We start from the raw sequence: 22,809 nt of genomic DNA, 5'->3' as shown, positions 1-22,809 counted from the left end.
CCTCCCTCCCTCCCCTCCCTCCCTCCCTCCCCTCCTTCCTCCCTCCCTCCCCTCCCTCCCTCCCTCCGTCACTTTCCCACCAACCTCCCTGCTCTTTCTCGCCCCCTCCCTTCCTCTCCCCTTTGCTTGCCTGATCGTTCGCTAGCTCCCTCCCTCTCCCTCTTTTCTCATTGCTTTCTCCTCGTTCAGGCATCTGGGACAATTATCTTCTCAACGGAGAATCCTTTATGATCAGGTATATTCCCTCCTGTCCTTCCCTACCTTCCTCTCCCCTCCTTGCTGTCCCTCTCTCCTCCCTTTCCTCCTCCTCCCCCCCCTTATTCCCCTTTCCTTTTGCCTGAAGTTGCACCATGCAACGTGCTTCCCCTCTCGTCCTTCTGCTCTCCTCGTCCTCTAACGTCCCATACAGAGCTGCTCTTGGCGTCCTCAAGTGGCTTTCAGCACAACTTGTCGACATGGTTACTTTCTCCTCCTCTCGTCCTCTCCTCTCCCCCTTCTCTCTTCCTCCTCTTGCTCCTCCTTTCATACTGCCTGTGACTGTTATATTCCCACAGCCCTTCGAGGATCTCATGGTTACCCTTACCCACCTCCACAATCAGGTTGCAAACCTTTACATTCCTCCTCCTCCTCCTCCTCCTCCTCCTCCTCCTCTTCCCTCCCCCCCCCTTCCTCTGTGCACCTGTTCCCCCCGCCCCCTCCCCTCCCTTCCGTAGCAACCTCTCCTCCCCTTCTCCCCTCCTACTGATGCCCCTCCCTCCCTCTGCTACCTGCTCTCCCCGGCCTTCGATCTCCTCAACTTGCTCTCTTATCTATCAGGTGGACATCGAGGAGGAGGAGCTCTTCGACGCCATCGCCTCCATCAAAGTTCGTCCTCCTGCACTCCCTCCCCTCCCTCACTCGCGTCCTTGCAGGTCACCGAGGAAGAGTTCGCCGCTGTGCTCAAGGCCCAGAAGGTGATCTGTCACTGTCACTGCTGCTGCTGCTGCTGCTGCTGCTGCTGCTGCTGCTCTGTGTTTCTTTTTTCTCGCTTCCACTTGAATCCTCTCACAACCGAACGCAGGACGCATCAAATGCCAGCAAAGAGCTTGCGATCGGCTCGACAAATCATTGGTGAAGGAGCTGTCACAGAGGAGGAGGAGGAGGAGGAGGAGGAGGAGGAGCCAGACCTACTCTGAAGGAGGAAAATTCAATAAACAATCGCCACTTAAGGTCACGACAAATAATATTAGAGGCCGCCAGGTCCGAGGAGGAGAGCTTTGTCCGCTGCACGAGGAAGTGGAGAAGGAGGACGAGGACGAGGACGAGGAGAAGCAAGAGGAGGAGGAGAATGCAGTCAGTGAGAAGCAGCCGCATGCTCGCCAGCAACTCTTACCCATCCTAGTGTTGGCCTTGAAGTCGGACTTGATCGACTGTCTCAGCGCCTGCAGACGAGTGCGGGTGAACGAGAGAAGGACCTCAGGGACAAGGGAGAGCAGGGGAAAGTAGGTGGACGAAATGAAGGGAGGAGTCAGAGCTAGGAAGGAGGGAAGGAGGGGAGGGGATGGGAGGCAGGGAAGGAGGGAGAGGAGGGAGGGAGAGGAGGAGGGGAAGTGAAGAGGGCATCACCTCCATCTGCTCCCTGATCTTCTGCTTCTGCTGAGCTGAGAGATGTTTTGACTTCCCCGCCTTGAGCGACTCGTCGGGCGCCTGCGTTGCATCGTCAGCCAGAGCTCAATACAACACAGAAGAATGAAGATGAAAGAAGATCAACAGCCGCCGCTGAGGTTGATGATAATGATCGGTGAGAAGCATAGGAGGAGGAGGAGGAGGAGGAGGAGGAGAAGGAGGAGGAGGAGGAGAAGGAGGAGGAGGAGGAGGAGGAGGAGGGGTGAGTGCGGAGGGTGGGAAAAGTAGGAAGGAGAAATAGTCTATGCTCAAGTGGTGGTTGAGACAACAGGCAAGGGTTTGAGTTTCCTACCCTCCAGCTGGCGGCGTTGGCTGCCGCTGCCTTGCCGATCTCAGCTGGGGTCATCATGGCGTTGCTGCTTATATGTCAGGGCCGGCAAGTTTGCGGGGTTAGGGACCTGGAGGCGTACTGGGGAGTCGCGCTTGACTGGTAGGCCATCTGAGTCTGCTGCGCCATCCCGTTGTATGGCTGAGGACAGGAAAGTCAAGGGCGACAGGGGAGAGGAAGAGGAAGAGGAAGAGGAAGAGGAAGAGGAAGAGGAAGAAGGGAGGCAAGGTGGAGGAGGAAGAGAAGGATGCGGTAGGAAGGTCAACCTGGTAAGCCATTGGCCTCTGCTGGAGGGGCTGTGCGTACACGGGCTGCTGCATGGGAGCATATTGCTGCTGCATGGGAGCCTGGGGATACGACGGCTGGTACATCTTCAGGTAGCGAGGTCAGAGGAACAAGATGTCAGGAGAGGAGGGAGGGTGGAGGCCAAAGGAGGGAGGAGGAGCAAGTGAGGGGAGGAGGTTAACAGGAAATCGAGGAGGGGAGGGACAGGTAGGGAGGAGATGGACAAGGGAGGCACCTGCTGAGGCTGGTACGCCATCTGGTTGTTGGGAACCTGCGCCGGGTAGGAGGAGTAGGCCATGGGCTGTGGTGCCTGCTGGTAGTACATGGTGGGCTGAGCCACAGCGGCGACAGGATAAGCGTAGGGACGAGCAACAGGGGGCTGGAAGCACAACGAAATGTCAAGAGTTCGCTCACCGCCTCCTGCCATGCTCACCTGCTCGGCCAGCTGCTGGACTGGAGCTGCGGCCGACTGCTGTGAAGAGACCAGAGTCAAATGGGAGGAGGCCAACATGGCGTGAGGACCTTAGGGAGAGAGTTGAGCTGCTTCATGGCTGCTTGCTGGATCAGCTCCTTGGTACTCAGCTGCTCGCAGACACGGTCAGGTCACTTCTCTCACAGAAGCTCCTCACCTGCTGGGGTTCACTGGACAAGAACTGCTGGTCAGCCTTCCCCGCAAGCCCCGGGTTGCCTCCCTGCCGACCCAGCGTGAGTGGACGGGAGCGACACTTGGACAGGAAAGCGTTACCGTTGCAGAAGGAACGGCTCGCTGGCTGAGAGATTGAGTCGCGTCCCCCTGAAAGTTACTTCAGATCCCTGCCTGCTGGAGATCGTAAGCGGCACCTGCGGGTATGCGCGGAGAGCAGCTTGAGAAGGAGAGATCAACTTGGTTTGACCAAGAGTTTGCTTGGCAGTGTTGAAGTTGTACTCCTGCGTTAGCCAGTCAATCTCCCTGCCTCCTCATCCACGCGATTGGATCACTTCGCGAAGCTTCGAGGGGAGGATGTGAGACTTGGAGTTTGCCATGTTGAGAGCGTCAAGAGCTTCCTTCTGCATCAGACCTATCAGCGCGAACCTCCAACACTGGAGGCTCCAGCCACCTGCTTCCTCTCCGACAGCATCGAAGTCCTCGATCCCATCTTCGAAGCCGCATCCAACGCCGCCACGAAGTGCGGAGTCATCAGCTCGTCCCCTCTACCTCTACCGCATCAGAGCCTCCACCAACCCCCTCGCATGCGCCACCTCGACGACGCGGTCAGCTTCGCTTGCATGGCAGCCGCCAGCTTCTGGTTGAGCCTGCTCTGTGCGGACGCCTGCAAGAAGGCACTCAATGGTGGCCTCGCACACAGACAGTCTGCTTGCTACCTTCATCTTGCGCTGTGCAGTGTGCTTAGCTTGCGCCAGTTGTGTTGTCCCCGTCGCAGACTTGAGGTTAGCGTTCGGGAGGAACGATCCGAAGGTCTGGAGTGCACATCGTGAGTTTCACATGCTGTTTCCTGCGCACAATGGTTATACCTGCATGTAAGCAGCGTTCTGCGTCGGGTTTCTTGCCTGCGGGTCAGCGTCAGAGAGCTTCCCCACAGCAATCTTCTCCATGCAACGTACAAGCATCGCGTTGTGATCCATTCCAATGGTCATGGCCGACAGACCCTCGTCCGACATGAGGCTGGTAGTCTACAGCAACATCACTCCTGCTGCATCCTTGCCGAGATCAACCTACCCGATAAGATTGACTCGCAGACTTCCATCCCACGACAAGTAGCACTCCACAAACCAGAACCACGGACAAGGCCTTCATGTTGAAACTGCACGAGAGTAAGCAGTTGCAATTGGAATGAGGGTCAGTTGTGGATGCACAGCTATTAATGGTGATGATGGTACTGGTTCACTAGTCAACACAAGCTCCTTGTACACAACATTATGAGATCGCGAGCAAATCTACCCGAAACCACTGCTTCATGTGTTAACAGGTTTGGAATTCAGTCACAACATCCTCGCATCCAACAAGACGTCGTCACACAGCCGCGCACATCATGGACATCCTCCATCGCTCCCCCTCTTCCCTCCCTCTGCCCTCTGCCTCCTGCTCTCTACTCCTCGTTTCTCGCCATCCCCTCCGACATGGCGCAGCCTTCGACACACCCTATTACCACCAGTAAAAACTCAATGACAAAAGGGGGTGGGGGGGTCCTCGAAAAGCCACGATGAATGTTCTTTGTAAAGAACAAATGTTTGTTCTTTACAAAGAACAGCTGGGCGACTTCACTGAGTCAACTCGGCGGCGCCCGGCCTTTAAGGCTTGCAGGGGCCTAAGTTGGCCCGACCCTGGCCCGACAGTACTCGTTGAACTTCGGAACTTGACGACGACAGGCGGCCGTCACTGGGCCCGCCGCCGCGCCCGGCCGGCACCGTCGGTGCCGCGTGGCCCGTGGGCCACTGCGACCCGTGACCGTCCGGTGACAGAGTCACGTTCCGACACAATGGCATCATGCCAGCCACCCCCGGGCCCGGCGCCGCGAGTCCCGAGTCCGATCATCCCGGACCCGGCGGCCGTCAGGCGGTTGCCATGATCACTGAGTACGGTCGAGTCCAGACTCGGATACCACATACTACGATACTGAGCCGCTTGGTCCGAGTCCGACTCGCCGCCCGGCGGCCGCTGAGACTCTCACTCATCATCCTGATGATCCGAGGCTGAGATCATGGCACAGGCTGCCGCACTGGGTCGCCGCCCGGGGTACCGTGTCGGATGCCGCACCGTGCCGCGGCACGGTACGGTCGGAGCCTAGTCAGTGTACGGTCGTCGGAGGCCCGCCTGCTCACGCCGGTCCGATCCGCGGGCCGTCAGCCTGGTCGGTGACGCCGATGCCGTTCACAAGGCCATATGCAGGCTCTAGCAAAATTGGTCTTTTTTTTTCTCCTTGGGAAGGGGTTCATATATACACTTCCATTCAGCTACCCCGGTTTTTGCTCTATAACTGGGGGGTAGTGAGACAGGGATAAAGTAGGGTGGGGTGATTTGAATTATACTGGCGTGGTACCCTGTCCCCCGCCTTACTTTTTGAAGCACCTCATTTTAATTGTTTAGTCAGCGCTTCAATCGTACACATCTATGTACGGATGAAGTGCCTCTGGTACAGTCTGTACTATTCTTTTAAAGTGGTTTCGACAGGCGTCTCGAATCAGCCTCCACCCTAGTGACTTCCTTTGTCAGGAGGGGTAGAGGACCGAAAGATTCTCTCATACCCGTGCATTTCACTGTATCACGGTACGTGGGGGTGCTAATGGAAAAGAAGGCATTTCGATTGCCGTTTGAGCTCACCACGCCAATACCCCCGATTCCCCTTCATCACCTTTACGAAAGCGGCGGGGTGGGTAGCTAGCAAAGAATACAAATCTACCCTTTGATTCAAGAGTTTGAAATTGGGAAATAGGGGGTAGGGTGCTATCTCCACTCCCCCCAAATCCCCCCTCCCTAGGCAAGCAAGAGATGGCTGATTGATCCTTCACCCGCATGCAACGACAAGTCATCATGGTGAGAGGCTTCGAATCTATTGCTGCTTGAATGTGGATGAGAATTTAATCGTCTAATGTATCCATGTAGATAGACTAAGACCTTTTCTTAGTCTCTGACTTTGAAAGAAAGTTTTGAATTCCGCTTCTCTTACATGACTGCATGACAGAGAAAGCTGTCTAGGAATGAAGATGTCTTTAGAATACATTGCAAAAGATGAATACACCTTTTCTGCTCTCTTATTCGTTGCTTCAAGCATGAGAGCCGTATGTACGAGGATTCAGAGAGGAAGTATGGTTTACAATGCTGCACCATCAGTTTGCAAATGAGGTGCTTTCATGCACTCCAATCTTGCAAATATGCTAGAAACATTCAATTATTTGCAGTTCAGATCCTCAAAAGCAACATCTTCACATTATTTCTGCTTGAGCATGCATTCAAAATGCTCAAGGATCAACATGCTCCACGTAGCTGTGGCGACATGGAGAGTCTGTTTCAACCACAGGATGAGAATCCTACAGCAATCAATGTGGCTTACTAGAGCTACAAGCATACATTGTGCATAATTAGGTTTATTTGCAACTTTTTGATGTATCTCTGCTATGCAGGCACAACGAAGATACCAATGTGAGGCTTATTGTGCTGACCATTGCGCATGTATTTGATGCTACTTGCGGTTGTCATTGTAATTAGATTGTTGCAAAGAATGATGAATGTATAAAGATTTCCTCATGAATGTATAAAGATTTCTGCAATCAGATCACTACCACTTGTGATGTCGATCCCAAGCTTACAGTGAGTCGGAATGGTCTACAGGGGAAGCGATGTTTTCATCATCATTCAACCCCTGCATGCATTCTGCATTTATGTGAAATGAAAGAAGATACAGAAATGCTCTTTAGCATGGCCTCGAATGCAAGACTGAGATCACTTTATTTCACAATAGAACAAATAATACATGTGTGCATACTGTGTTGACGGTTCAAATGTCCGACATCACAGCTAGATGAACGCTCAAAACTAATCCCACGCATCAAGAAATCAACACACTCTGCAAATCTCAGAAGTGGAGACTCTCGACGGTGTTCAAGGCTTAAGATGTCTTGATTGCCTCTGGCGGCATCAGTGTTTACATGCAATCAAACATCCTCACTGCAGTGGGCGAAATGCATGCAGAAATCTTGTGAAACAATCTATGCAATGCTTGATGTCTAATATAACAAGTGAGCTTGACTAATTACGTGGATCTGCAACATGATGCAATCTCCATCAAACAAATCTTCAAGGCATCGCATGTGGAAAATATGCAATTCAAAAATCATTCATCGCAGGGAAGTATCTTATGATTATTCTGCGCTGCCATAAGGTTGGTGTCAAGTCAAAATGACAAGCGATCTCCTACACTGGATTCAAACCTCATGTTTTCATCATCTTGTTCTTCATAATAACCTTTTGAACCATGGATCTCACAACGCCATTGCTGCACACTCTGTTGTCACCGAACGCATCACCACGAACCTAGCGGTCTCAGGTCTCAAACTGTGCTGACTAGAGAGCTTCAAACCTAACAAAGCCTTGCATGCTGAGATCTGATGCTGGCTACAGCAGCGGATGGTCTTACAGCGGCATCGTTGGAGGAGCAGGTTTGGTGCTACGTGCCGGCGTGTAGGGGAGACATGAGTCGGGCGTGTACGATGTTGAAAACATTTCAACCCTCTGAAATGAAAGTTAAAATACATGTAAAGGCCTAGCAGAAATGATAACTAAACTGCACTGGTACTCTTTGGAGGTATCTCTTGCTGCCGTTGAAAACTTGTTTGAATTCACACGCCACCCCAAAAAAAACTTTCTCGAAAAGAAGAGTGGAAATTAACGAAAGGGCTAAAAGTGAACGGCACGCGGCCCGCGGCGGCCCGGGCCGTCCGACGGGCCCGGCCCGACGCCGGGCGTGACGCCGAGACTCCCGGCTCCTCATCCTTGATCATCCGATCGGACCGTACCGTACCGTGCCCGTACTATCAACTCAGTGTGCACGGCGTACAGTCCGATCACAGAGTCAGCACCGGGCCGCCGGGCGGCCAGGCTGCCGCATGTCCGGCGCCGCCGGTCGATTGCCATCGTGCCACAATGACGGTTGAAGTGATCGGATGATGGCAGGAAGTTGAGGGATCGCATCAGTTGATGATCACAGGCAAGAACAAGTGAACGATTGAGCCAAGGAGCAAGCCTGCAACGTTGGAATTGAAATGCTTGCTATCTGCCGAAAAACACGAAAAGCAGTTTATTGAAACACGGGACTAGTATCGTCACAGTTCATATACCAACCAAGCCACTGAACGTTCACTTGCACATCTCCTACGTCCATGTACTTCGAAGACCTATGATCGCTCCCATGATCGCTCACACTGCTGTCTTGGTCTTCTAAGGCCACACCTAACACAGGACCCAAGACAGTTTCTGATGTCGCATCGACAGTTTTGACGCTCAGGTCTGAAACATCATCGGATTCATTGCCGTCATGATCTGTTGTTGTGCAACAACCCTCGATGATGTCTTCCTCCCCTCCTTCCTCCTCGTCCTCCACGGCCTCCTCCTCCCTCCTCCCCGCACCCCCTTCTCCTGCGCTGCCCTCCCCCCTTCCGCTCCCGCTCCCTTCCGCCCGCACTCCCCCGTTGTAAGGCCAGCGGCTCAGCCCCAGCCTCCTGCATGCGATCTTCAGGCTGGTCAGCGACACTCCCTGAGCATGCCCGTTAGTACAAGGTTGTGTGCGCGAGAGGAGCAGGCGAGGACTCACCAGGGAGCGAGCGGCGTTGTCTTGACGCATGTGGAACATGGAGGACAGGAGGTTGAGGTCGATCTGGACGGACTTAATTTTACGGAGGAGGCCATGGCGGGATCGTGCGTTGATGGTAACAACTCTCTCAGCTTCCATCTTTGAGAACCAGTATTCTAGCAGTGCTTATGCTCGCAGTGTGACGTCCGAAATGTTTCTTGCAATCGTTAACTGTGCTTTGATCTCACTTCTTGTTGAGGATGACACGCTGTAGCTGATTGAGAGCAGAAGGAATCCGGATGCTTGCGACCTTGAGGATCAAAATACGAGCAATTCTTCGTTTAGGAGGAGGAAGGGAGCTCCAGGTGAACAATGTGGAGAGGAGCGGAAGGAAATCAGGTCTGTGGGTAGGGTCCTCCTATCTCCGGATACCCACACCAGAACGGGTACTTATCCGAGGAATGTAGGGGTACTCAAGTATGGGTACGAGGGAGCATGGACTTTTGAAGGGAGGGGTCCATGCAGCAGAAAGCGCACCGTTCGGGCCCTAACTCCGTCTGTACCCAAAAAACAGACTCAGATCCGCACCAAATAGTAAAATATAATTAAAACTTATTTTAGCCGACCTTGTTCGGAGGTTCTCTCCGTCAAGGTCGTTATGACCCTTACCCCCCTTTATTCCAGAATAGTACCCACCTTATTGAGTTCCGCCGTGAAAGCTTCGACTCCTCTTGCCCATGAGTCAGTCCGGCGGCCCATTCTCGTGCCCCCGCTGACGGTCATCCGGTCTCATGATGTCTTTACCACACATATCTCTCAACGGTACGACCTTCTATTGTATGCTCTCGAGCCTTCGGAAACAGACTCTATGTCAGCAATTCGTCGGGATAACTCATAATCACGAGGCCACACATATCCGAAGGGGTCAGGGGGCTCATCAATTAGCGACTGCTGACCCCTGCGTCATGCTATTGTCACGGGGTTAGGACAGTCGGGGCATGGCTGCAGATGGCTGTAGAAGATTCGACTTGACACGGTGTTGCCCGTGGTTGGTTCGGTGCATTTTGAAAAACACAGACGGGCAAACAAGAAAGCGATCCGTTGGTAATAATGACTCGAAGAACTTGATGATGGTCAATGACTGTACGGCATGGTTCAAGTGTTGTGTTGTATTCAAAAACTGTGCAATACGAGGTGAATGTACAAACAGGGAAGATTTAGAATAATCAACAGCCCAGCCCCGCTCGGAAGAATGTGCACTACAACAACAGACACCCGGTCGGGCTTGATTGTTTGTTTATGGTCTATATTGGACTAGAATCATCACTTCGCAAGAAACAACCCAACCATCGCATATCACTGATGCTCACATCACCAAAGTCGTACTTGAAATCTTCCGTGACCATCTCTTCTGCAACCTGTCCAACAACGACATCTGCCCTTGTATCTGATAATTTTGCAACGGGGGACGAATCCAGTTTGGAGGGAGCAGGCCCAAGGTCCGCATACTCTTCGCACGTTTCCACCTTCATCTCAGGTTTCTGCAGGCTAGCTTCTGATTCATTCGATCCTTCGGAAATCTCACCCTCACTCGCCTCTTCCTCCCCTCCTTCCTCCTCGTCCTCAACGGCCTCCTCCTCCCTCCTCCCCGCACCCCCTTCTCCTGTGCTGCCCTCCCCCCTTCCGCTCCCGCTCCCTTCCGCCCGCACTCCCCCGTTGTAAGGCCAGCGGCTCAGCCCCAGCCTCCTGCATGCGATCTTCAGGCTGGTCAGCGACACTCCCTGCGCATGCCCGTCAGTACAAGGTTGTGTGCGCGAGAGGAGCAGGCGAGGACTCACCAGGGAGCGAGCGGCGTTGTCTTGACGCATGTGAAACATGGAGGACAGGAGGTTGAGGTCGATCTGGACGGACTTAATTTTACGGAGGAGGCCATGGCGGGATCGTGCGTTGATAGTAACAGTTGTTTCAGGAGTTTCAACATTACTGGCATTGCTGTGTGCACTTTGTGATGCGAAGTTGATTTCGTGCTGCATAGAAATGGACATGCTGGCTAGTTTCACGATCTGCTGAAAAATAAAGTTGATACTGGAGATAGGTGATCAATTAGTCCTGTTCGTGGATCTTCGACACGCTGTCAAGACTGTATACTGCCAAGTTGATCGAGGCAGGTAGGAGAGGCTCGCAGCGACAGTCGGCAGGAGAAAGAAGAACAGTCGGCAGGAGAAAGAAGCAAGACAATAAGAAAAGTCAAGGGAGGAAGAGAAGTTGGTATCGTCACTGGCACGTGAGCTTGAGGAGGAGGCACCTGAAGGGGCGGGGAGAGCGTGGGAGGCGAGGGGTAGGGAGAAGTATTAGTAGCTCAAGGTGGGAGGGCGTGATGGTAGCGTGCGGGGCGGAGCTGACCGGCTCGAACTGAAATCTTTTCGCAAACGATACTTCGCGAACAAACAACGTTTGAGGGAAGGTCACGAGGTGTGCTATAATATGTTTTAGCTGTGTGGTAAGGGTAGGAGGTCACCTCCGGAGCCGGAAGGTCCTTGAGAGTCCATCAAGAGCCCGCCTCAGAATCATATCTCAGTGATGTCGTGTGCGCCGGGCCGGGCTGACCGTCACAGCGGCTCGGCCGGCTCCCGGCCCTGTGACGGAGTATCATATCGGACTCGGGAGGACAATCAGGAGCGGGCCTGGACTAACTTAGTAATAACCCGACCCTGACAGTGATCGGACTGTCGCACACACACTGGCCAGGCCACACGGTGAGACTCTGAGAGAAACTAGAAAAGCCGCGTGACAGTCGGATGACTATCTGCGGCCAGGGCACAGCCGCAAACTTGAAAGAGCAAGCCTTTGACTCGCCGGATCCGGACGGTCTCGACGCCGGGACCCGGGCGCCCGGCACTGCCGCAGTGCGGCACGGACGGGGCCGCCGCGCCGCCGGTACAGTGACGGTACGTCAGGCCATGCCGGTCACTATCACTGTCATGTGATCTCTACTGACATTCACTTATACTAGTACAGGTTGAAAGTTGTACAACATATACATGGAAGGTGTTGAACGTGCCAGACAGGCTGTGGCTGCTTGAAGCATGTCCTAATTCTTCTTCTCCGTCGTGAGCTTGCGTTTTAGTCCCCTCCTGCCAGGCAGTCACCTCCGAGCCTCATGAATGCCTCCATGATCATCCCTAATCCCCTCCTCTCTCTCTCTCCTTCCCTCTCTTCCTCGCACAACGACAGGCCCTTTCCTCCACTTCACCCTCCTCCACCTTGTCCTTCCAGAGATCTACCCGCCTCTTTCCCCCTAGCTCCGGTTATCTCCTCCGCTCAGACTCACCTTCTCTTGTCATCCTGACCCTCCGAGTCGAGCTCCAGCATCTGAACTCGGGCCAGCCTCTTCGCTTTCATGACCTTGAGGGGTGGGGGCAGTCAGCAGCTCCTTGCAGACTGAGATCACCGGCGCTTACCTCCGACATGCTCTCAAGAACTTCCTCCTCCTTCAGCCCAAAGTCCTCCAGCTTCTTCTCCGTCTCTGCCTCGATGTTGTGGACCAGCTCCACCTTCAAGGCCAAGTCACTCGGGGCGGGGAGGATGCAGGAGAGGAGCAGGCGGGCTCACGTCGTACTGGGTGACGAGGGAGACTGCTGTTCCCGTCCGCCCTGCACGAGCTGTACGTCCGACCTGTCGGAAACGTCAGGTAGGCAGAGACGAGGAGCAGGAGGAGGAGGAGGAGGAGGAGGAGGAGGAGGAGCAGGAGCAGGAGGAGTTGTCACCCGATGAATGTAATCTTTTGCGTCATTTGGAATGTCGTAGTTGATAACCTAGAGAAAAAGAATATCATCAGGCAGGCAGCTTGCGCTTGGAATCGGAGGGGCGAACCAAGTCCACTTTGGGAATGTCCAGCCCTCTGCTCGCAACATCCTAAAGGGAAAATAGGAGTACGTGGTCAGAAGGTAACAGGAGGGATAAAATCGTGAGGAGCAGACAACAAGAGTCTCAGATGAACGTATCATCAGCTCGCGATCAGTTGCATGTCTTAGTGTTTGATTTTGGTGTATCATCAATGTGCTCCATGACTTCCCTTCCCTCTACCCCATCGCATCATCGTTATGCAGACTGACCGTGGCTACGAGGATGCGGCACCTCCCTCCCTTGAACCGATCCAGGGCTGCTAGACGCCGGTTCTGCCGGGAATTGAGGAGGACAACAAGGCAGGAGCAGGGGATATCCTCACCTGCTTCAAACCAGAGTGGATCGAACAAACTTCTTCTTTCAGTTCCTTCCCATCATCCAGTGAGCATCCCCAGCAGACTTCTAGCAGCTTTACCTCTAGAAGCAGCTGGACAAACACGCAGGTCGTCTTTCTCCCGACAAAGATGATCATGGCCTTGGCTTCGCTGTTCCTCACCAAGTGCACCAAGTATACATCTTTGACCATCTTTGGCATGTGCAGGTACTGAGAGCACGTGTCAACCCTTCTAAATCTTGCACATTCCCTCTCAAAACAAAAGGAAAACAAGGTTGCACACCATCTCACGGACTGTCCGAACAGTCGTCTTAGGATTGTCGGCCTCGTACTCAAAGCAATTCTGACACGGGAAGGGAATGAGATAGGGAAAGAGAAGAAAGGTCTACCACCTTCATAGCACCGAGATGCTTCAGCTCCTCTATGCTCGCTGTGATTGTTGCAGAAAACAGGTAGGTAGAGCGATTCTTGGGCTGTTTGCAGCCCAGTCAAACAACGACGACGCAGCAAAAGACAAGCTCCACCAGAGCGTCGAGGATGTTGGCCAACTCGGTTTCGAAGCAATCTTCCAGCAGTCTGCATGATCTCTCAGATCCTGTACGACACTCCGTACGATCTCTTGCACACCTGTCCGCCTCGTCGAGAACTACCACCCGTGTCCTTGCGAGAGCCTCCTGCAGCCCGACGTCAGAGGGGTCAAGACAGCTGTCATGCGCGTCACCTTCACGCCAGACGAGCTGTTGATGTGATCGGACAACCTCCCTGGCGTTGCTATCACCACGTGCGGTCGCTTGCACAGCTCTACCGCCTGCTTCATCATGTCCAGACCTCCAACGACCACACAATTCCTCAGCTGTATCCTGGAACCGAGCGCTACAAACTGATCCTGGATCTGAAACGCAAGCTCTCTCGTTGGCGTCAAGACGACGGCAAACACCCCGTAAGGGTCCTTAGAAAGCTGCTGGATGATGGGGAGGGCGAATGCGGCTGTCTTGCCGCTTCCGGTCTCGGCGGAAGCAAGAATATTCCTTCCTGCCAGTGCAGGAGGGATACAATTCCATTGCACGTCTGTTGGCCGTTTCAGTCCAACAGCGTTGCAAGCAGCGACCAGCCAGTTCTCAATGCCCAAAGAAGAGAACTCTCGCTCCTCTGCTTCATTCATCACGATGCTCTTCTTGTTCCCCGCCGCGTCTGTGCGAGCCTGCTGCTTTCTCGCATCTAGCTGTTCTGATTTGACAGTCCTCATGTTGAGAGATTTTGCCTTGGACTTGTCTCGATTACTCACTGCTGAGTTTTGTCCCTTCGGCCTGGTCAAGGAAGCAAACAGCTGAATTTGCCCACTGCCAGCATCATCATCGCTGTCCCTTTGTGCGGCACCTTCAGACTGAATGTGGTCTTGGGACGAAGGCTCCTCCATATCTCCTTCCTCCTCCTCCTCCCTCTCCTCCTCCTCCCTCTCCTCCTCCTCCCGCTCCTCCTCCTCCCGCTCCTCCTCCTCCCGCTCCTCCTCCTCCCGCTCCTCCCGCTTCTCCTCCTCTTTCCTCCGCTTCCTCAACGACCCCATGGCAGCGCACGTGCGCTCTGACGTTCGCTCGGACAGAATGGTCAGTGAGGGGATGTGGATCGAAAGTTGATGAGCAAGTCCCCCTCAGTGAAGCGATATATATATATATATAGCGAGTATTTTAGAAGTATTTAGCATTATATCTTTAGAATACCATATCTACGGGAGAAAGATTCTTGTATGGATTTTTGCGTCAATGGTAGTTTAATAATTTATTTTGTACTTATGAATTGTTTTTAAAAACCAAATATTTTGTATGAAAAGCTGGCCCAAGATACAAACTTTCATACTAAAATTTGCATATGATTTTAAATATAATTAGTATTTTCAGTATTGAAATATAATCGAATTTATAAAATTGCAATCGACCAAATCAGTGTTTGAGAAAAACAATTTTTAATTGCCGCGGCTAAAAGTATCATGCACAGTCACACTCACCCTGCTGCCTGCCTCTCTTACTCCTCTCCCTCTCCTCTTCCCCGCCTCCTCCTCTCCTCTTTCCCCCATCTTCCCCTCTTCTTCCCCTCCTCTTCCTCTCTCTCTTCCTCTCCTCTTCCCCTCCTCTTCCCCGCCTCTTCCTCTCCTCTTCCCCTCCTCTTCCCCTCCTCTTCCCCTCTCTCTCCCTCTCCTCTCCCTCTCCTCTTCCACCCTCTCTCCCTCTCCTCTTCCCCTCCTCCATCGTCAGCCATCTATCAGACTGACTCGCATCCATCAGCTGTTATCCTCCTTCCTCTCCTCTCCTCTCGCTTCCCCTGCCTCACAGCTGGCCCTGATCATGTCTTTTCACTGCGCCGGTCGCCTCAACGCTTTTCTCCTCTGTTCTCGAACGTCATAACCTTCATCTGCCCTCTAGTCGTCTTTCATCTCATCTCTCCATCCCTTAGCTTCTGTCTACATGTAGTCCAGATTCGCACTTCTGATTTCTCCCGCCATGTCTTACTGTCCGTCACTGGTCAACAGCGCTGTGTTTTTGTCGTTGAAATTAGAACATACATACATCCCTCCCTGTTGCATGATAGCTGATTCTGATGCTGATGCTGATGCTGATGCTGATGCTGATCCTCATGTTTGGCATGCATTCTTTCCCTCCGAAACCTGCACGATGGATTCCAAAACTAGGTTTTTAATATTCTTTCAGCTCAAATAGTTTTCAGCGCGTTTTCTTTTGCCGTTGTATCGGCTTTCTCTGATACCTTTGCTTTATCTACAGATCATAACCAGTTTGATCCCATGCGGGGTGTATTCATATGACCGGGAATGTAAGCTGCAGCTGCATTCGAGAACCTGCCTTTCATACTTGAAACTGAATCGAATTTGGTTGCGCTTGTTGTGAGAATCGATTGGTACAAGCAAGATGAATGAATGCGAAGAGAATGGAAACCATAGCAGAGAACCAGATGCCACCTCCAGTCCGGACGACTTTGAAGGGGACGAAGAGGCGAACGATCCCAACGGAGTCGACCATGAAAGTGGAGGCAACGTGCCACATCAGTGGAGGGACAAGATGTTGAAGAACACACAGCAGAAGTCATCCTTTGAAGTTGAACTAGAAAAGGGCTTCAAGAAATTTTCAGGGCCAAACATCCAGACAAGGTTCAATGATGACATGCCCTGGCAGCCTGCGAATGCCGGGTACATGGAAAACGACAGTCCGTTCGGCGAAAGGCAAGAGGACGAAGATCAGTCCGCTGATGATGCTGCTGCACAGAAGAAAGCCATGTTCCGCAGGCGAATCGCAAAGCAGGCAGAAGTGCATAGCTCCTTCGAAACGTTGAAGGAGACAGATGCTGCGATTTTTTCACGTTCAGGTAGGCGAATGTCGGAAAATCAGTCCAGAGATGAATCGCATTTCGAATCGAGGCCTGTCGATCCTGTGGAAATGCGACGAAGAGCCTTCAGAGAAAGGATCGTCAAGGAGGGCACTGGTGAACCTGCTGAACCTGAAGCATACAAGCGAAGCTCGTATGACACGTCTCGTTCCACTTTTGCCAAGGCCTCTGATGGTGACTTTGGAAGTGAAAATGAGAGAGATTCGTCACGAAGTCCTCGTCCTGTTGAATTTGACAGTGGCTCTTTTAACGAATCTTCCCATATTAGGCGACGAAGGATGTCGAACCGCAATGTTCCGGTAGTTGCACATGAAGAAATCGAAAAAACTGGCGGATTGCTGTCGCCGACACGGGAACATTTTGATGCAGTTTTGGCTCGCTTGCGGAGCTTTGGGGACTTCACAAAGAAGAAAGAAGATCCAGCACCGAGAATTACTCGCTTCCTTGCGAAACATTCCTTTGCAGGACCTGAACAGCTTGGAGGTCTCCTGAAGGCACTTGATCTCGACTGTGACGAAGAGGAGAAGGAGCTCTTGCAGTTTGCTTTCATGTGTCCAGTTTGTGACACCCCATTTGCGCCATGCACCACATTGTCCGATCAAATACGAGCAGTCACTGATGCCTTCAGACTGATCGATGCAGATGGCAACGGAATCATTACTCTCACGGATCTGCGCGACATCGCATCCTGGGCGTCCGATGACAGTGGGACAGAGTTCATCAACAACCTGGTACAAGAGCTGCAAACATGGCAGATGGAGCGTGGAATGGTTGCAGAGGAAGACACTCCTATCTCAGGCAAAGACTTTGTTCTGGCGTTTGCACGGTGCCTGAGTCATGAAGAAGCCGAGATGGAGGAGATTTTGGAGCAGCGAGCCGATGAATATCGCAAGATAGGGAAGCTTTTTGGGATGGAGCGTGTTCAGAATCATTTTTCGTGGAACAAATTTTGGCTGACGCTATTCTCGGACGCTCTGGCACCCATATCATTCCCCCTGTGTAAAGTCCTGGATTGGATGCAAACTGATGACGACGAGGAGGCTTCGTTTTACGACATTCTCACGGAATCTCAATGGTTACCTGAACCACACACCTCCTTCGATTCGTTTCAGCATTACCTTATGACCCTGTGGGTGCCTTCTGTGTTTTCGTTACTCGTGTTCTTCATGTTTCATTCTGAGATGGACTCTATTTCAATCATGGAAGTCTTGTCTCCTTTCACCATGTACATCATTATCGGGACGTACATTGCAACCATTTCCGGCTATGAACATCCCAAGCTTGTGTTGCGACGTCTGAATATGCATTTGAGCTCTGAGGTTAGACAGAACGAGCTGCATGCTGTTTTTGCCTTCAGGGCTCACACGCCCGAAGGACACGCGGTGGACCAGATCGGAGCTATAGCAGATGTCCTGTTCAAGAACAAGTTCAGCTGGTGGAGCCAGACGGCTGCGGCCTTTGCAGGATTAGCCCACGGAGTTACTCCGATGCTTCACAGGTTGTTCATGTACGCATCTCGAACCGAGAAACCGACCGCAAAGTGTTTCTCTCCCCATGAGACGTGGGATCAATTCTATACCGAGATGTTCTATCTGCTCTGCGGTGGGCACTCTTGGGCACACGCCCTGGTTTCCATCCCTGCGGCGGCAGTCTCAGGTTACTTGACTTACCGTCTTCTCTTCATCACTTCCGTTGGTTTCTACAATGACTTGAGTTTCTACTACAAATTAGTCTTGTTCCGTGCTACAACGCAGGCAGAGCCTTTCCTACGATACCGAGCGAGGTGGCTACGTGCACAGAGGAAGATGCCCGAGTACCGAGGACGGAGGGAGTTTCTTCAGTTCCTCAACCTGCAGAAGCACGACGATCTTGTGTTGTGGTGTAGGATACGACATCTCCTCATGGACTCGTACTCAGGATTCAAGTCGAAACAGGGAGACATTATGGTGACCTTTATGCTTTTGTGGGTGTTGGCGTACACCTCCTACATCTTCTTTTTCCAGATCGGAAGAGAAATCCGAGATCTTGGGGTGTTTGACTTGTGGGCTCGCCTCGACGTATTTTGCTTCAGTCTACTGCTCATCGCCATCATCAACCTGAAGCTGAAGATTCATGGGCTCAGGAAGAGCGACATCTCGCTGCTCCACAAGGAGCACTACGTCGCCTCCATGTCTGCGGGCATTGAGACTGTGAGCGCAGCACGTCAGGCTCAAGAGGAGGAGAACATGATGATGAACAGGCAGCCCTACCTCCCTCGACGAGGAGAGTCGCCTATGGGCTCTATTCGCTTTCCCTCCCGGGGTCCGTCGAGACCCACGTCTCCCGTCGGGAGTATTGCGCGTGCTCCTTTCAGCAGGGTTGCAAGCGCTGCCATGCCCTTACAGCCGCCCAACGTGTATGCCATGGGGGAGAACCTGAGCGAGCCTCAGCTTCTCCCTCCTCCCGAGAGGTTCAGGCGAGGGTCAAGAAGAGGCTCGACCGCAGTGCAGGCGGAGACCAGCGACCAAGGCGAGCAGAACAAGTTCAACGATCGACGAGACATCATCAGGGAGATGCGCAGGAGGCCGTCGGTGACGGACAGCGAGCCCGAGCACGACGGGCCTCCCGGGTACGAGCACAACCACATGAACCACTATGCAGGAGAGATGGATCGTGGGTGGGAGAGCCTCGAGGAGCCGGAGCCGATGTATGGTCAGAGGGATCCCGGCGTGCCGCGACGGCTACCGAACCCCATCAACGACATGCGACGAGGAATGCAGCAGAACTTCGGCTGGAACGAGGATGAGAATGCGATGCAGTTCGGAGGGCAGTGGCCTCCCCAGGCTCGCAGGGGAGGATTGGCTCCTCCAAAGGGCATCGAGAGCGCCGAGGTGGTTCAGAGCCTCTTGGAACAGACAGCTCGCTTCATCCAAGAATTCGATCGCCCACCCGCTGCTCAGCTTCACCGTCTCCATCCACTTCCTCCGCTACATCTTCCTCCCGCTGCTGTCCCCTGTCATCGCGCTGTTCCGGTCTCATTTACAGAAGTCTTAGGGCGTACTGGACAAGTTCGTGTGCAATGCAGAGGCTGCTGATGAGATTGGCACGAGAAGAACAAATCAAATGTATCGACTTCGTTGTTTCCTTGACATGCTAATGTACAATCTGTGCTGCTTCACCCGCCTCATCCCTCCCTCCTTCACCACTTCTTCCTTCACTTCTTCTGTCTCTTGCGAACTGATCTCTTCTCCATCCGCTTGCGATGCGCGAAGAAGGCAAGGGAGGCGAAGAGAGCGATCAGGACCCCGATGCCTGCTCGCTATGGTCAACTTGTCCTTCCCCCCCCTCCCCTCTCCTTACAGGTTGTCAACCCGACGAGAACGTTCTTGGCTGTGTCAGTCAGCTTGGGCGGAGCATAAGTTGCCGTCTCCATCTACCACCGAGTGAGGAAAGATGGCGGTCAAGAGAGTAAAAGGTGCGAGGGGGAATCAGGAGAAGGGAAGAGGAAGAGGATGAGGAGCAGTAGGGTAGGACACACACACGTCGTCAGCTCACCTGGATGGTGATGAGATGGTACGCTGCTGTCTGATTGGTCCCCTCGTCCCGCACCACGATGTTGATCATATAGACCTGTCCGGGTTCAGGAGCAGGAGCAGGAGCAGGAGCAGGAGCAGGAGCGGGAGCGGGAGCGGGAGCGGGAGCGGGAGCGGGAGCAGGTATTACATTGTTTCGATCTTCGGATAGTCCCAGCATATCGAAGGAGAGCATGCCGGTCACAGGGTCCTGCCAACCTGACATGAGCCTCCTTCCTTGCATGCGCTATTCCACTCCCTCCCCCTTGCCTTTCACGCCCTCACCCCCTGCTCCCCCCGCTCCTCCTGTTCCCTGCTCCTCCAATCTCCTCCTGCCCATGTTCCCTCACCTGGTTCAGCTCCTTGCTTGTCCACCAGACGCCGTCGGGCCCGCTGGTGTTGAATGAGTTCTTGAGGGCGAGCCATCCCCCATCCTGCACGAGGGGCCTCGTCTCCACCCTGACAGCCAAGTCATCACCAGACCCACACTCAACCATCGATGCTGTCCCGCTGTTCCAAACGTGGTTGCTCCTGCTCCTGCTCCTGCTCCTGATCCCGCTCCTGCTCCCGCTCCTGCTCCCGCTCCCGCTCTTGCGCCTGCTCTTGCGCCTGCCCCTTTCTCTATCTTCTTCCCTGGGTCAACCCACTTTTCTGCATCATCACCTTCTTGTCCGTCCAAACCGATTGGCTGTGGTGTAGAGGCCACATGACGTCCACATTGTGAAGTTGGTCGGGTCCTTGAGGTAGGAATCGATCGGACTGCCGTCAGCGTCATGGAGGATGAGGTGCAGGTTCAGCACAGCAACCGCTCTGTCCCGTTGAGAGCCTCCTTGAGCTTCAGGACGCTGGCAGCGATCTCTGTGCAGTTGGAAAGGAACTGCTTCGGGCATCGCGGGTAGGACGTCGGGCAGCTGCGACAGTCATAGGAAGTACAGGGCCCCTGCCTGCTCATCGACGCTCCTTGTCAGCTCAACCAGAAGCGTCGAGGAGAGTTTACCCATTGGGCTGGACTGTAGGGCAGAGAGTGGGCTTGAGGACGTCAGCAAAAGCTCCTGGAGGATAGGCGGAAGGATTGACGACCCCCTTGGCCTGAAGGAGAGTGATTAGCAGGAGCAGGAGCAGGAGCAGGAGCAGGAGGATCAGTAGAAAGAGAGGGTATCGTAACCGAAATTACCTTGCCAATGTTGTACTCAACACCAGAGGTCCCCACGAAATCAGTGATGTCTTTGATATAAATCTTAAACAGCATATTTCATTGTCTGTTCCAGTCCCACCCCTTTCCTCTCATCTTCCTTTCCTACAACCAGCCCCATGACCACTCTCTTTGTCCTCCCCTTCCTGGTTAACTCCCCTTCCTGTCGCTCCCCTTCCTGGTTAACTCCTCTTCCAGGTTTCTTCCTTCCTCCTCCCTCCTGTCTCTCCACCTGATAAGAGAAATTTTCACTGACATTCACTTCCCAAGGACAGCTGGTCGCTTTCACTCCTCCCTGCAGCGCAGCAGAGAGTCAAGGGAAACAAAGAGGAGGAGGAGGAGGAGGAGGAGGAGGAGGAGGAGAAGGAGACGTACCTTTCCGGGAGGATACCAGCGGATTTCTGACTTCGTGTCGTTGACTTGCAAAGCAACTCGCAGCCCACTGCAAGGAATCCGTCATCGTCACCACCACCTTCACCACCTGCTCCTGCTCGAGTAGCTCGAGCTCCTGCTCCTGCTCCTGCCCTTGCTCCTCCTCGCGCTCTACCGTCATTAGCACCTCCTACCCCATCTCCCCCTCTCCTTTCTCCTCTCTCAAGAAAAAATCTCACCCTAAGATTCTGTCCTGCAGTGTTGTCCTCGGAACGCTGTAGATCTGAAGAGAGGAGGATGAGCTCGACTGCTGGCAGGAGACGACGAAGGAGAGGGAAGGAGAGAGAGGGGAAGAAGAGAGGAGGGAGAGAGGAAGAAGAGAGGAGGGAGAGAGGAAGAAGAGAGGAGGGAGAGAGGGGAAGAAGAGAGGAGGGAGAGAGAGAGAGAAGAGGAGGAGGGAGAGAAGTTACAGTTCTGTCCCATCCGCAGAAATTTTCGAGAGGGTTCAGAGCCTCGAGGGGCATCACTGACACGTCGAAGATCTTTACAGAACGATCGTAAGGAAGACCCCGAGGAGAGAAGCTGTCGGTGTCAGGGAGGGGGGAAGAAAGAATAAATGTTGAGGAAAGGGGAAGGAGAGTAGGGGAAGAGGAGGGATCGGAGGGAGGAGGAGGAGATTGAGGAGGAGGAGGAGGTGGTGGTGGTGGTGGTGGTGGAGGAGGAGGAGGAGGAGGAGGAGGAGGAGAGGGTAGGAGGAGGATCTTGAGGGTTGGGGGGATAGGCAGGGACGGGCTCCTTACCTGAGCTTGCAGATGGAAGCTTGCGTAGGTATTGAGGCCATCCAGCGAAGGGTATGGCTCAGAGAAATGAGAGATCTGATTCCACGTTACGCGCTGAATGCGGAAGGGCCTCCTCCCTCCCTCCCTCCCTGCCTCCCTCCCTGCCTGCCTCCCTGCCTCCCTGCCTCCCTGCCTCCCTGCCTCCCTGCCTCCCTGCCTCCCTGCCTCTTCACCTGGCCAACCCATCCCTTCCTCCTCCTTCAGCTATTTCTACCCTCCTTCACCAGCTTACTCCCCATCATCTTCCCATTCACTCCTCTCTGTTCTTCTCTCTCAGTTTTCCTGGTCCACCCTTTCCCTCTCCCGTCACCTCCAGTCCTCCCTCCTCCCTCACCTCCACGAAGTAAGTCTTGTGCGTGAGTTCCAGGACCAGAGACTCGACGTCTCCCACCCACTCCCATGATGGAGGAACAGGCTTGCCCTGATGTCCAGTTCAAACCCCCGTATGCAATCTTCCTTCCCCCTCCCCCTCCCCCTCCCCCTCCCCCTTCCCCTCCTCCACCTCCACCTCCACCACCGCGACCAATAACACCACGTCTTCCATCTACTACTCCCCTCCTCCCCCTCTTGTCTACCGACTCCTGACACATGCTGCGGAATCTTGGATGAGGATGAGGAGGAGGAGGAGGAATGAGGTTCCCACTCCAAACTGCCAGCCGA

The 22,809-nt window shown here is 53.5% G+C and overlaps 7 protein-coding genes across 7 annotated transcripts in view; 2 read left to right on the top strand and 5 right to left on the bottom strand.

Moving 5' to 3' along the window:
• Positions 1–957, top strand: part of GUITHDRAFT_135591 (hypothetical protein) — a gene marked incomplete at both ends in the record, with an annotated part of 5,855 nt that extends 4,898 nt beyond the window's left edge. The window contains 4 exons of the mRNA XM_005836820.1: positions 146–235; positions 410–458; positions 555–599; positions 817–957. Coding sequence (XP_005836877.1) covers positions 146–235; positions 410–458; positions 555–599; positions 817–957 — 325 coding nt within the window. The remainder of the gene's footprint in view (positions 1–145; positions 236–409; positions 459–554; positions 600–816) is intronic.
• A 211-nt stretch (positions 958–1,168) lies between these two features.
• Positions 1,169–4,082, bottom strand: GUITHDRAFT_161970 (hypothetical protein). The gene is made up of 19 exons (XM_005836819.1): positions 3,996–4,082; positions 3,881–3,949; positions 3,791–3,826; positions 3,641–3,736; positions 3,518–3,588; positions 3,376–3,469; positions 3,257–3,325; positions 3,119–3,205; positions 3,024–3,071; positions 2,908–2,970; positions 2,801–2,860; positions 2,712–2,750; positions 2,514–2,657; positions 2,260–2,364; positions 2,064–2,134; positions 1,958–2,021; positions 1,606–1,686; positions 1,373–1,421; positions 1,169–1,263 (listed from the first exon to the last, which is right to left on the bottom strand). Exons 1-19 carry the CDS (start codon positions 4,071–4,073, stop codon positions 1,226–1,228), a joined length of 1,362 nt encoding a protein of 453 aa, XP_005836876.1. The 5' UTR covers positions 4,074–4,082; the 3' UTR covers positions 1,169–1,225.
• Positions 4,083–8,070: 3,988 nt separating this feature from the next.
• On the bottom strand, positions 8,071–8,721 carry GUITHDRAFT_104293 (hypothetical protein; the record flags this gene model as incomplete). Its single annotated transcript, XM_005836818.1, has 2 exons — positions 8,071–8,526; positions 8,584–8,721. The coding sequence occupies 2 exons, from the start codon at positions 8,719–8,721 to the stop codon at positions 8,071–8,073; spliced, it is 594 nt and encodes a 197-aa protein (XP_005836875.1).
• A 1,145-nt stretch (positions 8,722–9,866) lies between these two features.
• GUITHDRAFT_104292 (hypothetical protein) lies at positions 9,867–10,607 on the bottom strand (the record flags this gene model as incomplete). The annotated part of the gene is made up of 2 exons (XM_005836817.1): positions 9,867–10,343; positions 10,401–10,607. 2 exons carry the CDS (start codon positions 10,605–10,607, stop codon positions 9,867–9,869), a joined length of 684 nt encoding a protein of 227 aa, XP_005836874.1.
• A 1,282-nt stretch (positions 10,608–11,889) lies between these two features.
• Positions 11,890–13,964, bottom strand: GUITHDRAFT_159399 (hypothetical protein; the record flags this gene model as incomplete). The annotated part of the gene is made up of 12 exons (XM_005836816.1): positions 11,890–11,967; positions 12,024–12,116; positions 12,175–12,237; positions 12,330–12,377; positions 12,436–12,477; positions 12,678–12,785; positions 12,884–13,012; positions 13,086–13,145; positions 13,195–13,275; positions 13,327–13,378; positions 13,430–13,476; positions 13,524–13,964. 12 exons carry the CDS (start codon positions 13,962–13,964, stop codon positions 11,890–11,892), a joined length of 1,242 nt encoding a protein of 413 aa, XP_005836873.1.
• Positions 13,965–18,334: 4,370 nt separating this feature from the next.
• Positions 18,335–19,314, top strand: GUITHDRAFT_151325 (hypothetical protein; the record flags this gene model as incomplete). Its single annotated transcript, XM_005836815.1, has 1 exon — positions 18,335–19,314. A coding segment is annotated over exon 1 (865 nt), but the record flags the coding sequence as incomplete, so codon positions are not given.
• Positions 19,315–20,405: 1,091 nt separating this feature from the next.
• GUITHDRAFT_135587 (hypothetical protein) overlaps positions 20,406–22,809 on the bottom strand; it is a gene marked incomplete at both ends in the record, with an annotated part of 3,387 nt that continues 983 nt past the window's right edge. Inside the window, 10 exons of the mRNA XM_005836814.1 lie at positions 20,406–20,505; positions 20,553–20,657; positions 20,744–20,835; positions 20,921–20,983; positions 21,171–21,233; positions 21,314–21,380; positions 21,550–21,620; positions 21,781–21,852; positions 22,111–22,185; positions 22,484–22,570. Of these exons, the coding sequence (XP_005836871.1) occupies positions 20,406–20,505; positions 20,553–20,657; positions 20,744–20,835; positions 20,921–20,983; positions 21,171–21,233; positions 21,314–21,380; positions 21,550–21,620; positions 21,781–21,852; positions 22,111–22,185; positions 22,484–22,570 (795 nt within the window). The remainder of the gene's footprint in view (positions 20,506–20,552; positions 20,658–20,743; positions 20,836–20,920; positions 20,984–21,170; positions 21,234–21,313; positions 21,381–21,549; positions 21,621–21,780; positions 21,853–22,110; positions 22,186–22,483; positions 22,571–22,809) is intronic.

This window comes from Guillardia theta (genome assembly GCF_000315625.1).
Source record: "Guillardia theta CCMP2712 unplaced genomic scaffold GUITHscaffold_16, whole genome shotgun sequence".
NCBI classification, from domain to species: Eukaryota; class Cryptophyceae; order Pyrenomonadales; family Geminigeraceae; genus Guillardia; species Guillardia theta.
This window is presented reverse-complemented; position numbering and strand designations above follow the sequence as displayed.